General features: G+C 35.8%; 1 protein-coding gene across 1 annotated transcript; it reads right to left on the bottom strand.

Moving 5' to 3' along the window:
* Positions 1 to 740: 740 nt before the first annotated feature.
* On the bottom strand, positions 741 to 16,257 carry LOC310912471 (uncharacterized protein; the record flags this gene model as incomplete). Its single annotated transcript, XM_083867063.1, has 24 exons — positions 741 to 830; positions 1,295 to 1,330; positions 2,219 to 2,248; positions 2,915 to 2,950; positions 4,435 to 4,473; positions 4,826 to 4,864; positions 5,203 to 5,241; positions 5,494 to 5,532; positions 6,263 to 6,301; positions 6,814 to 6,855; positions 8,121 to 8,150; positions 8,842 to 8,880; positions 9,149 to 9,187; positions 9,463 to 9,501; positions 9,751 to 9,789; positions 10,475 to 10,513; positions 11,513 to 11,551; positions 12,192 to 12,233; positions 12,707 to 12,751; positions 12,881 to 12,919; positions 13,021 to 13,062; positions 13,981 to 14,019; positions 14,129 to 14,162; positions 16,244 to 16,257. 24 exons carry the CDS (start codon positions 16,255 to 16,257, stop codon positions 741 to 743), a joined length of 948 nt encoding a protein of 315 aa, XP_083723189.1.
* Between the last annotated feature and the right edge of the window lie 485 nt (positions 16,258 to 16,742).

Genomic DNA, 16,742 nt, shown 5'->3' with positions numbered 1-16,742 from the left:
AAGTGTCTTACATGTGGCTCTATTCAAGAGGAAAAAAATCGACTTTGTTTGTGATTTTTGTACTGTGTCAGACATGTTCAGAGAGCATTATGTGTATTACTGTAAAAACATTGTTAATATTGCCAAATAGTAGTTTGGGGAAAAATTTTTGATTTGTAGCTGTTAAGAATTCTACATGAGATTATCTTTTTAATGGAGTGATACTGAACTCCAGTGCTTGCCAGTGGAGTAAAAATAATTTCTTTTTTTTTAGTATGGTAGAGTGAGACATTGCAAACACAGTAATACTAATGAAAAATAAGCTCTATCTAATGAGTTAGTTATCTATTTCATCTGTCAGCAATTTGCACTAGTAACATTTCTGAATCAGCGGCAGTCTGCTTAAGGTACACACTTAACAGGAAGAGTCTTGAGTTGAAGCTGTAGAGGAAAGTAGTCTCAACATGTGCAACACACCAGAACTTATATTTTGAAAGCAGTATCTACTGGTTTATTCTGTACCAAATTTTCCAAGTATTTAATGTAAATATAAAAAGGGTTCATTAAAATAATCTTTTGAGATAAAAAGCATTCTAAGGTAAAAAACAACTAGAATTATGATCTATGGAATTTCTTTACGTGGAAATTTGTTTGTGCTACTCCATTTCAGGTAGACTCTAGCTACTGACAGCCCCTGTTTTCAAATATTTATTAGGAGTAAAATAAAAAAACCTGTCAGTATATGTACGGCATGATATTTTTTATTTAATAAATTTCAAGTAGAAAGTTCTTGAAAATGAAGAAAATTTACTTGCCTGTCCACCATACTGATTGCTTCCAGGATATGAACCCTGTAAAAAGAATGCCAAATTTTTATAAATAATTTTTTAATAGCATCAAAATTTTTTAAAGGGGAAAAAAAAAATTCCTGGACCTGATGTAAACAATACTCATGACACTGATTAACTGGAAGAACTTTTCACAGTTGCTAATGCAGTGGCAAAAACTAATTATCCACACATCATCTTGGTGGGTTATGCAGTGAGATGAACCTTGTGAATGATTCTTTAGTAATTTTTAAGGTAAGAAAGTTTCTCTAACTACAAAGTAAAACCTTGGTTCTTGTGTGTAGAAGGATATAAATGAAATGTCAAGAGGGATTGAATAATTGCCCCATGCAATCTCTGGAATTATTGTACCTATCTCTGTGACTAAACTGGACTTAATATTTAATGGCTTCTGGCAAATATGAAAACTGAGCCATGTTTATTCCTGAGGAACAAATCTGTGTAAACATTAGAGACAAACTGCCTACCTGTCCACCATGGTAGTTGGTTCCTGAGAAAGAGCCCTGCGTTCAACAGAAATAGCAATGTTTACTCTGCATTAACTTGAGTGTCACAGAGTTCATATTGCAATGATCAAGTCATTTACACTGCTTACTATTATTCTGATTCATCTTGATTTATATGTCAAGTAATATATACGTGTGTGTATATATATGTCTATATAAGTAAGAAGTACTATTATTATATAATTCCTATTAATAGAAATTCTAATTTAGATGTTGTTTTCAACACTTTTAATTCTCAAAATTGGCATATATGCCATGGGTTATATACTTGGGCATGTTGTTTTGCTTGATTACACAGACCAATAAAGAGAAGTAGTGATCCAAGCAATTTTGACTGTACTAAAAATAACAGGTAACTGAACCCTCCTTCAGAAGTAAATTAACTTTATCTCAGCAAAACAGTGGGGGAGATTTTGTGTGTTTGGGTTTTTTGGGGGTTTTTTTAGGAATTTACAAAGAAATATGAACTAAGAAGACAGAAAACTGGAAATAGCTTTAACTTTTCCAAATGTGTTTCTCTGCTCCATTCTGAAAACATTTGGAGCCAAGATTTTAATCTAAGTTTCACTAGTTCAATCATATTGTTAATAACTATGATAAGAGCAAAGTCCAAAACCCAGCAGGTACGCTGTGAGATATTTGGGAAACAGATCCTTAGACAGGTCCCTGGCCTCTCTTACAAACAAAACAGCTAGTTTTGAATGCAATACTATGGTTACAAGTCACTTAGTATTTCTGCCTTAGCAGGTTCAAAATTTCTCATTTTAGAATAATGTGGAAAAAGCTTTCATCATACACAGAACTTCACAGAGAGCATTATGTAGTTCCTAGGGAATTTTCCAGTATGTGTACATACTATGAAAAATATATAAAGACAATACTTACTGGACCTCCACCGGGGCACACACACCCACCCTGTACAAAACACAACCAAACTTACTTTCCTGGGTCTATGATTGGAATAGGCCTCTGAATTAGTAAATAAAACTCACATTCTGCTATTCTAAGAAAATGGATTATAAAACACTGCTCATCAACTTATCAAGCTACATTTAAAAAGGCAGTTTCTTTATCTCTCCCCTGCCCTTTTAGGCTAGCTGTGCACTTACTGATCAAATTTTTAAATAGAATTTTCTAACTTCTCATTTTAAATTTACAGTAAAAACTTACTCACAAAAGGATGAGTAAAAAATTCGGAGTAGTAATACAGATCTTTTTCCCCCCTTGAGGAGGCCAGAGCATCAAGAAGCATTTGGACAATGCTCTTAGGCACGTGTTGTCATTCTTGGGGTGTCCTGCACAGGGCCAAGAGTTGAACTCAATGATCTTGATGGACCCTTCCAACTCAGGGTACTCTATGATCCTATGGATACATGCAGTGCTCTTTAGGTGACTTCCAGTGGAGGCCTATTAGGTAACTTCTACTCTGATAAACTAAGTAAGAGGTGGCCAGAGTTTCCCTGTTCAGTGTCTCACTTTCCATGTTCAGTCTGGATGAAATGTGTGAAGGGAAATAGTTCTTGTGAAGGAAAGTTACACAAAGCAATTTGAACCAAACAGTACAGAGAAAGAAAAGCATACCTGTCCACCAGATTGTCTGACTCCCGAAGAAAAGCCCTGGAAGAAATTAATAACTTAATTACTTCTGTGTTACTGAGTAACATTCTCACTTGTTCTCTGTGGTTGTCAGTCTTTCAAATTGATTCTATTTAAACATAACACAAAAAATTGTCTCCTTAAACCATATGTTGAACATTTCCATGCAGTGTCAGAGGCCCCTGTATCATGTGCTGTTAGCATGCTCTGATATACCAGATAGACTCATACTTAGCAATCCTCCTTCAGTCAGGCTTAATGCTATTCTCTTAGAATGTTCCTTTTTTGAAAAAAATGCTGGTCTATTTTCCTGATGAACTGTGTAACCAAACTGCAAATACTATGAAAGTAGAAGCTTTACCTGTCCACTATACTGGCTGCTTCTCTAAGAAGCTGTACCCTAAAGAAATGAAAAAGCATTTATATTTGTTGCACATTCTTTAACTTATGACCTGTCACAGAAAAACACACTTTTATTTCTCTTCCTTGGATTTAAGTGCCACAGGGACATGAACATTTACTTTATAACCATACTGAAATCCAGTGAAAGCCTTTACAGTGGCTGCTGTTTAAACAGAACAGTGAAGTTTGAATCAAAGTTAGCTTCAGGCAGGTGTGAGCAGTGTTGCTGCCCTGGACTGTGTGCTCACAGCAGCCTTCTATGCTTTGCTCATGTGAGTGGACTGACACAGCAGAAAGCAGAAAGTCAGATATTTCTGCCTAAACACCATTTCACTGTAAGACAGCCCTTTAAAAATATTCTAATTTTCACAAAAAAAAAAAAAAAAAAAAAAAAAAAAAAAAAAAAAAAAGAGTGAACAATGGAAAAAACAACCCATAAACAGAAAAACAATTGTCACCTGTCCTCCATAATGGCTTCCACCTGGGAAAGATGGACCCTGTAGCAAAGATGCCAATTTTTTCTCAGATCAAAAAGCTTCTTTGAGGGCTTTTTAAAGAAACACTATTTTTTTCCTCTGTTGCACAATGAAAAACTACAGGAAGATAAACACTCAGCCTATTGCTTTATGTATCACTCCATATGAGAGGCTATATCTCCAGGCAGCACTAGGAACTCTGTCAGTCATGTTTTATTTCACAGGGGCATGAGGAGTCTTAGCAACTCCTCACCTTCTCCCCTCTTCCTATTGAAACCATACTGCTTTTCAGATATCAATTCTGATACTGCAGGAAAGGAAATGTTGAAGGAAATGAGGTAGAGGAGGGATGAATCTGCTTCCAGCTATTCCTTACTGTTAGAGCTAAGAAACCTTGAGAGCAGCAGGGCAAGTGGAAGGGTAGAAAAAAGACAGGACTGCATTCAATACGACAGAAGCAGCAGAACTCCATAGGTTTTGTTTGCTTCAGATCAGATATCTTAAGATATCTATCTGTTATTAGATAAACAGGGTTTTCACAAAATATTTTTCAGTCAATATAAAAGTACAAGTTTTGGTGTAGAAACTGTGTGTTAGAATAACAACTACACAGGAAGAGATTCTCACCTGTCCTCCATACTGGCTGCCTGCTGAAGAAGGTGAACTCTGAAGAAAAGAGAATTAAATTATCTCTATATCCATGTCATAGTACTCCTTTAAACCATATTTCATATGAAGGAGTACCCAGTTTCCTTCACTCCAGAACTGTGAGTGGACTGAACCACTGTGCCAAAATGGATGAGGCTCATCTGCATTTATCATGATGCATCAGAAATTCCATCTTAAAACTCTTCTGTGGTTTGGCATCACACACACTTATAGCCATTATATACTTAACAACAAATTAGATAAAAAATGGACAGAAAGCCCCAAACCAAATCTCAACCTCCTCTTTTACCCAGAGAACTAACAAATCTCTTTGATAAACTAGTAAACATTACAAGGGAGGAATATTCACCTGTCCACCATATTGGCTGCCTGCTGAAGAAGGTGAACTCTGAAAATAAACAAAAAATGGAAAATGAAGCATTTTTAAATCTATTTCATAGCCTTACAGAATCATTCTGTGAGGCTTTAAAAATTCAGTACTGATTATTTCAGAGATACATGATATCTAGTCCTGCAAATTTCAGGAGTCAACTCAACAATGTATTTCACATTCTGTTTTTTCTTAGTCTTAGATAATGATCTTCATTTGAACTTCTTTTTTTAAAATTAGCATCAGAACACTACAGAGAAAGATTTATTGAAAATTTTTTAGATTAAATTAAAGCTAAGATAGACAGTCAGGTGGACAATAAATAAACTACAAAAATGGGTACTAATAATGCTTACTTGTCCACCATACTGGCTGCCTCCATAAGAAGATGACTCCTGGAAAAAAATTGATAATTAGTTATTTCTGAATATTTAATTCATGGAAAGAAGTCGCAAAGACATCTATATTTTGTTATTTGAGTGTTTGTGTGTAATTATCCCAGAATAAACTCTAGGTTTTGTCTTCCTTGAATTCACAGATTACTACTGATTATAGACCACTGTTAGTTTTCTTGATATATTAAATTGAGATCCTTAATATGAGTCAAATATTTATAATATATATATACATTAAAAGTAAGAGCTTACATGTCCTCCATACTGGCTAGCTCCAGAGGAATATGAATCCTGTAAAGAGTAGAAGATGAGTGAATTACCTGCAGTAGGATTTCCTTAAATCAAAACATGACTCTGCTAGGATGACAGGAGCAAGAGAGCAAGACAGGAGTGCAGACAGGTGAACAGGACTTTCAGAATGCTTTAATAACTATAATTTAAGTTGAGCCAGGTAAGTTAGGAAAATAACCAAGATCCTTAGCAAGGGTAGGAGGCAAGACATAATGCCTTTTTGTGTGGCATGTTGGGAAGGCTAAAGTGACATTCTTTACAGTTCTTTCTCTGCTCATGTCTTTTTTTTTTTTTTTTTTTTTTTTTTCGGAAAGCTGAATGCTGGGCCAGAGCTAGGAGTAAAATATTTGCTACCTAACAGGACTCTGAAAACCAAACTAAGAAAAACTACTGAAACCTCATACAACAAGAGGTCTCTTTAAAGAGGGGGGACTGGATTTGTTTTTCTTCATAATGGAATTAGGTCCAATAGAAATATAAAATTATCCACTTTGATTTATTCTCTTCCCAGACACCTTTTTTGTGTGCTTCATTTTGCAAGTTGCCCAAAGTAAGGGCAATATTTGCTAAAAACCTCATTGTTATAATTTTTTGTCCATATCTAACTCAATGATGAACTTCATTTCTTTTTACTCTGTTCCCATATAAAAACTGAATTTAATTGAGTGAATGAATTAACAATCATTTTCAGAAGTGGCAAACTGGCTCTCCTTTTGGAATGAATGCTTACTTGGCTGTTGTAGTGGCTGCCTCCAGAAGAAGATGAGTCCTAGGGAAAAAAGCAAACACCAAACCCACCAGTTATTTTGCTCTAAAAGAAATATTTTGAAGACTTCTTGAAAGATAGCAGTACGTAAATACTAATACTAAACTTTCTGCCATAAATGATCTAAGAAGAATCAATCACATAAATCCATATCCTTAGGGGATTTTTTTTTTACATAATTCCAGGGAAGCAAGTGGAATTGACTCCCAAAGTAAAAATTTATACTGGTATCTACTTGTGTTTGTGACAACATTTTTCATTGTAATGAAATGAAATTGTAATTTGAATGAAAAGTATTTCAAATGGAAAGAGAATTTGGGACCACTGCATGAATGTCCTGTGTGCATTTTTTTTAGTTACAATTAAAAAGAATGTCCTGTGTGTATTTTTAGTTGTAACTAAAGGGGTTATTTTCACAAGTGGACGACTTCTATTAGGCACTGATTCTTTATCCTCTCTAACCATTATATTGATAAAGCAAAGAGACAATTTAAAAGCTGATGAACATTGCTTACATTTGCAGAGGAATCACTTCTGACTAAAGTAGGGGATCCACCCTATAAAGGAAATAAAGAAAAGAAAAATTAGCTTTTGTCATTGGTCATAAATTAGAAATGAAAAAAAAAAAAACTTAGACTGTCTGTTCTGTGACATTTCAATGGAAGAATATCACAGCCTGAAATTAACTACATTTACACTTCACTTACTTTTATCAATTTGCCAAGAGAGAAAATTACCCTATTTCATAGTCCTTAAATAATTTCATATGGACTTAAAAGTATGAGTGAGAAGTTTCAGTTTTTGGTTTTATGTTTTAAATTTTGTATCAAAACTGAGTTTTGATACAAATTTTTATGACTGGCTTTTGTAGAAGTGATTTTATTTTTGCTCTCTTTCATGATAGTTCTTTTGTCAATTAATTCTGCTATTTAATGCAACCTTTTTGGGGTTTTTTGAGAAGAGATACACATCTCTGTAAATACTGTATGGCAACTGACATCACTGCTCAGAAATGCAACTCACTGCCAACTTTGGAGCTTCCTGGTTTTTATCAGAAATAATGTAGCCGGCAAGCAGCACTGGTGAAGTGATTGCCCCCCTGTACTGAAGGGAGACTGATGATGCTGCCACCTTGAGTCCTGTGCTCACTTTTGGGCCCCTCACTACAAGGTGGACATTGAGGGGTGGGATTGTGTCCAAAAATGGCAAAGGAGCTGGGGAAGGGTCAGGAGTACAAGCTTTGTGAGGAGCAGCTGAACATGCTGGGGTTGTTTAGTCTGGACAAAAGGAGGCTCAGGGGGACCTTATCACTCCCCACAACTCCCTGAAAGAAGGTCATAACCGGGTGGGGCTTGGTCCCCTCTTTCAAGTAACAAGCAATGGAACAAGAGGAAATTGCCTCAAGCTACTCCAGGAGAGACTTAGATTGTATTTTAGGAAATGATTTCTTCACTGTAAGGATTATCAAACACTGGAGAGTTTTCTGGGGAAGGGGCTGAATCACCACACCCAGAAGTATTTAAAAGACACGCACATGTGGCACTTAGGGACATGATTTAGTGGCGACCTTGGCAATGCTGAGTTAATGGTTGGACTCGAGGCATTTTCCAACCTAAATGATTCAATGATTCTGTAACACTGAATCTTGGCATAATGAGAAATAACTCCTACCATATCAGAACCATCTAAGTCACAAAAGGAACAATGAATGTAAAACTAAGAGTACATTCAAATAAATAAGTTGGAAATAAATAGGATGTCTCATAATTTTCCAGTCCAATAGTTTAGTTAAAAAAATGTATAATGAACAAATAGCACTTACAGAACTTCCCCCGGAACAATCACATCCACCCTGTAAAGAATGCAGAAAGTATTTAAGATATCAAGAGCAGAGGACTGAAATGGATTCTAGTTACAACTCAAATTACTTCTACCATCCCAGGCATGAAAACCATAAAGCTACAGTTTAACTGCCCAACTTCTAGAACTGAGCCTATTTCATCCTGTGCAACTATTTCTGCACTTACTGCTCTGACGGGGCAACAAGATGCTAATTTTTTTATCTTCAAATTTTTTTACCTACAATTTTGATCTTAAAAACATTACTCATCAAAAGGATGAGTAAAAATTTTGAGTAGTACCATAGAAAGCATTTTTTTTTTCCTAAACAGGCCAGAGCACCTGGAGTACATGCGGTATACTGTTTCATGTTACAGATGATACAGAAAACAGGTGATTTCTACTCTGATAAAACTAAGTGAGAGGTGGCCAGTAGTTCACCATTCAGTGTCTCATATGCATGGAGTTTGTTTAGCACCAAAGCAGATACACAAGCTGAGATACATGTGCCAAACAGTTCCTACTGGCTACTCTGGCTTGCAGGATGTCCAAATGACCTGGCAAAAGAAAGCAATGCACTGCTGAGGCTTTGGGCAAAAAGGAGAGTGGTGAAGGAAAACAGTTCTTGTGAAGGAAAGATAAGAGAATGAATCTGAGTGCCTGACACCAGCCCAGTTGAAGACTGTGTAGAAAGAAATTCATACCTGTCCACCAGACTGGCTGCCTCCTGAGGAAGGTGAACTCTGTAAATGTTACATTCTTGTTTAAATTTTTTTCTTTGACAAGTGCATTTAAGTACAAAGTATTGTCTTTTACTCTTTTAACTATGTTTGAAAAGATCTATTTGATTGGGTGGGAATGCAATTTTATTTGTAGAAAGATTAATGAGGATAAAATAAACCACAGAGTAGTCTGGAAATATAGGTATTACCAATCTGGTAATATTTTCTTGAAATTTGTACATTGGAGGAAAACCCCTCACAATAACAAAAGAGAAGAAAAATTTCCCACCTGCCCACCATACTGGCTGCTTCCAGATGAGGATGAGTCCTGAAAAAAATAAACAACTACTTACTTTATATTTAAAATATAAAAATTAATGCCAAATATTTATTACTTTCATTTTTCCTGGTGTTAAAACATCAGTTAATACATGAATTGTATGTTTGACTACTCTGCTTGCATTTGGACTTTTACATATAGATATGTAAAGATGAATGAATCAATCTTGTTCACAGATTAAAAATTGCTGTAATACAATATGAGGCCTCAAGCTTTTGTATGGCAGATACTTGAGGTCAAAAATACAAAGATTTAGCATTTACCTGTCCACTGGAGTAGCTACCACTTTGAGAAGATGATCCCTGCAAAAAAAAGACCCAATTTATTTTTGTTTGAAAGGGCTTCTGGAGAACAAGACTGTTATACACACCCAATTTTTAACTTTTTTAGTTCAAAGAATTTTTAATTTGATTTCATGAGACATGATGCCAGATGTCATGAGAAATTCCAGAAAATAAATCATTTGGTGTCATTCACTCATTGGGATAATTTTTAAATAGTACAGCCATTTTTGAAGGGAACTGTAAATAATAAATAAAATAGATGCTTACATGTCCACCTGACTGGCTGCCTCCTGGGGAATAAAAATCCTGGAAAAATGTATTGAAATTACATGAAAAAACTGAACCCCAAAAACTGGAAAGATCAGAGTGGAAGTAAAACACTCCTCCTTGCTTCTCCACATTCCTTAATTTTCTGTCATGGATTGTTCAAGAAAAAGAAAAAAATCTGCTGTCTTTCTATATAAAACAGCATATGCCCTGCAATGACTATCGATAATTGCTCTTTTGCTGGGAGATATTCTCTAGGATACAACAGCTGAAAGAGTTTTATCTCCAACAAAATACTTTCTCAGTCTGTGTGGTTAGAATAAATACAATATGTGCCATGTAAGAATGATAGGAAAATGGAAGCTTCATAAGTAAGTCATAGAGCACAGCAAAAAAAAAGGGTTGCACTTTGTTCAGAGTAAGTGCTGAACAAATCATGGTATTGAAGCCATTTGCAGTCATGCAGTAATCATAAAAAGCTCAAGGACTTGAACAAGTAAATTGTGCTACCACATTTGTGATGTGATTTTGAGATTCAAGAGCACATCTCAGCATCAGCTTTAAACTTTAACTCTTTAGCCATATCTTCTTCTCACTGTTCTTGAGGACTTTCTGTCCCACACTGAAACTGCCTCAGGGCATCCAGAGGAGATGTAATTGAGGTGCTGCAGTTGCCAAGCACTGGGGCTGGCACCTGGCAGTACACAAAGGAAGGATTGCTTACCCGTTCACTCTGGCGGCTACCAGACGATGAGGAGGAATCCTAAAAAAATACAAGAATCAAGTTATTTGCCATGGCAAATATTACTATTTCTTTCTGAGCAAGGGTGGGAAGCAAATGAAGGTACTGCTTGTGGGAAGGTTGACAATGTAGATGAGGATTAATAGTCTACTAATTCTTTCTCTGCTCATTTCTGGAGAATGGTATTTCTTTATTTTGAAAGCTGAATCCTGATATAGTGAAATAAAGGAACAAGGTCACATCTAAATCTATTTCCTCCAGAATGTTTCAGGGGAAAACATCAGCCTTTTCAAAGCTTTCTTCATATTTTAAGACCAAGTTAAGATACACATATGTTGTTATACCTTAGTTTCTTTCAGAGGGGTTTTTAGGCCCTCTGTAGTATCATACTTTAGCTTTCTTGAATATCCATAAGAAGATTTGGTACAGAAATAGCATTGAAGCTATCCACACAGTGTACTGGTGATTAAAGTGCACAGCTGAATTTATAATTACTTGCAGAAAGCAATTTCCTACTAACAATGACCCTGGAAAACACTTTAGAATTGTCAAGTTTTATAAATAGTTTCAGCAGAATTAATAGGAAATATATTTTAGTCAGGAGAAATGGCATCTTCTAAAGAAAAGCAGACAGTTTTCACCACACCACATGGAAACAGACCATTCCTATGCAATATATAGATGAAGGAAATTGAATCTTTTGTGTCTGGCATTGGAAAAACAAATGAAGTGTAGTGTGAATTGTGGATGGAAAGAGGGAAGTAGTCATGCACTAATGTTGAGTTTTGATGGAAATTGTGAAATAAAAAGAGCTTTCTTTGTAATTCCTAATTCTAAGAACGAATTTAAAAAATGTTTGATTGTTACCAGTCAAGACTGTTGTAACTGCAATTTTAATTTGTGAAGTCTTTATCATGCACAATCATGTGGCATCAGGTAAGGTAAAGGTCCATGTAAGCACCTAGATACTTTAAAAGGTAGTGGATTATGGTATTCATATTGTTGAGAAGAAATGCTTACACTATATTCAGTTTCACTGCTTCCCATGGAAGGTGAATCCTGTAAAATAATGAAAAAGCATTTATTTTCATGTAAAAAGGACTTTTACAAGTTCTTGATTGTGGGGAGTATAAAATAGAAGAATAAAACTAACTAAGTACTTAGAATCTCCAATTTTACCTAAACTAAGGAATATGCAAAAAAAGAAAAATATATAACTTTACCTGTTGCTTAAGCGGAAGAGGCTGGGAAAAAAACCCTCCTTGCAAACATGCATTTTTGTAAGGAAACTATTTTCAATGAAGTTAATTTGCAAAGTTTAAAAAAAAGTTTATTCGCAAATATTAAAAAATTCCATTATTTAAACTTTCAACAGCTTCTGCATAAGTAAGATGTGTAAAGTAAATGCACAAAATATTTTCCTTTTGAATGTGCTAACATATGAACAAGAAACTAATTAAAGCATTAAGTAGGCACAGGGCACAGTTGAAAACAGCATATATAGTGCCTCATGCTCTCTACATTATGGAAACATTTTGAGTTGTTATAAAGATAAAGAGAAACAAAAGTAAAAATGGCATTTTCCTGGTCATTGTCACTTAAAAATAACTGAAACATAGAAGACATACACATAAGAAATACACATAAGAGCCAACACAGCAAGCTTAACCTTTTGATGTAGGAGACAAATAACACTTACCTGGCCGTAAGTCTCAGAACCACTGTATGCAGAAGATCCACCCTGTCCAGAAAACATAAATAATTTTCATATTGCAAACATACATTTTTCTTTCTTTTGGATGCTTACTTTAGGGATCTTCTTCTGGCAGATTTAAAAAATATAAATATTTACTTAGTTATCAGAACTGTTAAGCAACTCAGAGTTGAGTCCCTGTAAAATACTAATGTTACATAATTTTTAACTCAAATTCTAATTTCACTTTTGAAGAGACCTTCATCTTGCAGGTAATTCAAAACTAGCATTTGTTAAAGAAGAATAAGCCTCAAAGATTGGAGGCATCCACCTTTTACTTCCCTGTAAAATTTCAGGCTACTTAGTAAAAAGTATATACAAATTTACTCATTCCTCAAAGAAAAGATCACTTTCATTAGAATATATTGAGAGCCAAAATAGAGGTATAGCTGTATATTTACTTCACCCAGGGTATTGGCCCTCAGCAACATTTACACAAAGAGAGAAAAAAGAGTATTTACCTGACCATAGGATTCACTGCTGCCATCATAATTAGAAGACCCTCCCTGCACAGAAAATAAGAAAAGCTGATTAATTTGATTCTCTCAAGGAAGTGTTTTCCATCTTTCAAGGACAGAATAGGAGTGATAATAAAAAGAAGTCTGTTATCTCTATAAACAAGAAAGAGCACCCACCTGTCCATAAGATCCACCAGGATAATAGGAAGGTCCTCCCTGCAGAGGAAGCATAGAAATTTACTGTTTTGTAGTTGAATGTTCTTTGAAAGAATACTTTTAGGCTGCTCCTGTGCAGGCACAGTGGCCAGAATATTTACCTGGTTACCAGAGTAAGAACTGTGGGAAGAACCTGGGCCACCCTGAAAGAAAAACACAGAACAGCTATTTTCTTGCAGATGAGAGTTTAAATACCTACACATCTGGTTCTCACTTTGCCCTTTCTCCCAAATTTTGAGCTAATTTTTATGTGGCTAAATGAAACTCAAGACCATTGCTGTTAAAGTGGAAGAAATCTTCGGGCAGCAATTTTCCTAGCCTGCTGAAACTTGAATTCTGCAAAGTAACTGCAGAAACCATTCTGTACTGTTCTCTGTAGTGCTTCACACCAGCTGCTTAATCAGGGTTAATTTAATTTTTCTGCTCTAAGGGGTAACAATCAGATCTGTAATTTTAGTGTGTCATAGCACCCACACTATTGGGAGTGAAGGAACCAGGAGGATGGGTGTCTGTATTATCCTGGTGAGGGAGGGAGAGCTACTACCTGTCCATAGGATCCTCCAGGATAGAAGTAGGGCCCTCCCTGTGCAGGAGACAGAACGGGTTACTGGTTTATATCTGGCTACTCCTTCAGGGAAGGATTTAGATGGAGTTTCTGAATAGGGCACTTTATCTGAATGTTTACCTGGTTACCAGAATATGTGCTGTGTGAAGAACCTGGGCCTCTCTGAAATGAAAACACAGACTAGCTATTTTCTTGCAAACAGGATGGTGTAAATACCAATGTATTTTGATATCAATATCTGAATCTCACTCTATGCCAATAGTGTTAAAAAGGAAGGCATTTCTTATCCCTAATTTTTTTAGTTAGATGGAAGATCATTCCATGGAAGTTGTAAGCACAATTTAGTCTTTTTCTCTGACAGATTTCATGCTGTAAGGTACACACAGCTGATACAATTATTAGGTGTTACATGCTTGTGTATTATATTTCACAGCAGCCACTACACGGGGAATATAGGAATGAAAATAACTATGTTGTCTCTACAAAGAGCACCCACCTGTCCATAAGATCCACCAGGATAAAAGTAAGGCCCGCCCTGCAAAGAAAGCATAGAAATTTACTGTTTTGTAGTTGAATGTTCTTTGAAAGAATACTTTTAGGCTGCTCCTGTGCAGGCACAGTGGCCAGAATATTTACCTGGTTACCAGAGTAAGAACTGTGGGAAGAACCTGGGCCACCCTGAAAGAAAAACACAGAACAGCTATTTTCTTGCAGATGAGAGTTTAAATACCTACACATCTGGTTCTCACTTTGCCCTTTCTCCCAGATTTTGAGCTAATTTTTATGTGGCTAAATGAAACTCAAGACCATTGCTGTTAAAGTGGAAGAAATCTTCGGGCAGCAATTTTCCTAGCCTGCTGAAACTTGAATTCTGCAAAGTAACTGCAGAAACCATTCTGTACTGTTCTCTGTAGTGCTTCACACCAGCTGCTTAATCAGGGTTAATTTAATTTTTCTGCTCTAAGGGGTAACAATCAGATCTGTAATTTTAGTGTGTCATAGCACCCACACTATTGGGAGTGAAGGAACCAGGAGGATGGGTGTCTGTATTATCCTGGTGAGGGAGGGAGAGCTACTACCTGTCCATAGGATCCTCCAGGATAGAAGTAGGGCCCTCCCTGTGCAGGAGACAGAACGGGTTACTGGTTTATATCTGGCTACTCCTTCAGGGAATGATTTAGATGGAGTTTCTGAATAGGGCACTTTATCTGAATGTTTACCTGGTTACCAGAATATGTGCTGTATGAAGAACCTGGGCCTCCCTGAAATGAAAACACAGACTAGCTATTTTCTTGCAAACAGACATTTACATAAATGAGTCTACTGTGAATTTCTATTCTTTCAAATAAAACTTTACAGCAACCATTAAAAGATAATGCTGGTTCATACTTTTTTTAGAGACAAGAAAACCTGTAGCAGGTTCCATTATTTCCTGTTCAGGTTAAAAGATCTGAAAGTAGTACTGGCATTTAGTTTTACTCTTTCTAATCACAGAATACTATATCATACCCTGAAAACTCTATGTATTTTTATAGATGATCTTGACTGTGATGGTCTTTTTTAAAAGTCCCAGAAGAATACTGGACTTCCAAAGTGTAAAGAGAATTTAAGAGAGCATATTTTCAAGCTCACCACTTAAAGACTATTTACCAGTGCCTGACAATCACTCTAACTTCCCCTTTCTATACAAAACAGGGTATAAGTATTATTCCATGGCTAGACTTCTTCCTCTGAGACTATTTGTAGACTAAGATCTTGTCTTTAAACAAAGATTGGAGAAAAAGCAGAATAATTGCAGTGTGAGGAATTTGGGGATCCACATAAGTAAACCCATTTTTTCCTTTGAAACAAGATGGTTTAAATATGTATAGCTCTGACTCTTAGTTTATAATATTCTCCAAGTTTGAAGAGATTTTTGTGTGACTCGCACATTTTAAATCTAAAAGAAAGCTTTTTGCCAGAATTTTTCTCCTGTGCTGAAGGACCTTGAAGGAATCACAGAATAAACTGAATTGGAAGGGACCCCAAAGTATTATCAGGTCAAACTCCTTGTCCTGCTCAGAACCAGCTCCAAGAGTCACACCATGTGCCTGAGAGCATTGTCCAAATGCTTCTTGAACTCTTTCAGGCTTGGTGCTGCAACCATTTCCCTGGGAAGCAGACGATTCTCTTTTTTATCTAAGGTTTATGAGTAGTAGTTTATTTGTATACATCTATCTATACCTTGCTTTTTTATTTTTATTAGAATGTAACCTATCATGGCCAATCTGTTTACATGCTCCTGTAAGCACTGCAGCTGCCATGTGTAGAGGGCCCTGGACAGAGTATCAGGATAATACCATGAAAGCAAAGATCAAGTCTACAGCTACATAATTGATGATAAATTAATTTAATCTGCTGATAGAATTGCAAATTGGAAAATAAGTCTCTTGTGTATCAAATTTGACACATGTGCATTGAGAACTGGTTTTCTAATCTGTCCAATTTTGACATCTTATTTTCTTCATGTTGAAAATTTTTTTTGATAGCAACTAAACACACTCTCCTCTACCAAGCTGTGCTAGATTTCTGTTAAAAACTTTTTTGCAACAATTAAAGAATGCAAAGAAAAATGTTTATAAGAATTAAAAAGCTTGCTTGAAGATCTCCACCTTTTTCCTTATAAATGGATTTTTTATACAATCACGCAAAAAATAAAGAGGTTTTTCCTCAATTAAGTTTCAGTATTACTTCTTTTAATAGGCTAGTTTATATCTTACAGAATGTAGGCCATGATTACTGCTTAGCCTCCATTAGATGAAAGAGGTGGTGCTGTACCTGGCCAAAACTGCTGTTGCTAGATTTTAAGTAAATGAAGTTAAGTTCAGAAAGCAGAAATTTCTTTATACAATTAGTTTGTTTAAATAGCATTCTGTTTTTTACAGAAAGAGAAATTCACAAAATGCTTCTTGTTGAAATCAAAAACTAAAGAAACACTACACCATTCAAATGGGTTAAGGTAAATACCCATTTATGGTTTATTTAATGGGTTTATGTAAATAAATAAAAGATTCAGAAATACATATCCTAGTAGAAGACAGGTTACTTTAAAATCCAAGGTGAATTCAAAAGCCAGAAGCATGGTAAAGCTAGTATATAATGCCCACATAAGCACATTCCTTGGCTTTTTCCTGGCCCAGAGGCATTGCCTAAGAGAAAAGTTTATCCACCGTAACTGACAGTGAAATTTCAGTGATTCTCTTTAGGGGAAAAAACAGT

Source organism: Zosterops lateralis (assembly GCF_965231275.1).
Source record: "Zosterops lateralis genome assembly, chromosome: 9".
In the NCBI taxonomy this organism is placed as follows: Eukaryota; Metazoa; Chordata; class Aves; order Passeriformes; family Zosteropidae; genus Zosterops; species Zosterops lateralis.
This window is presented reverse-complemented; position numbering and strand designations above follow the sequence as displayed.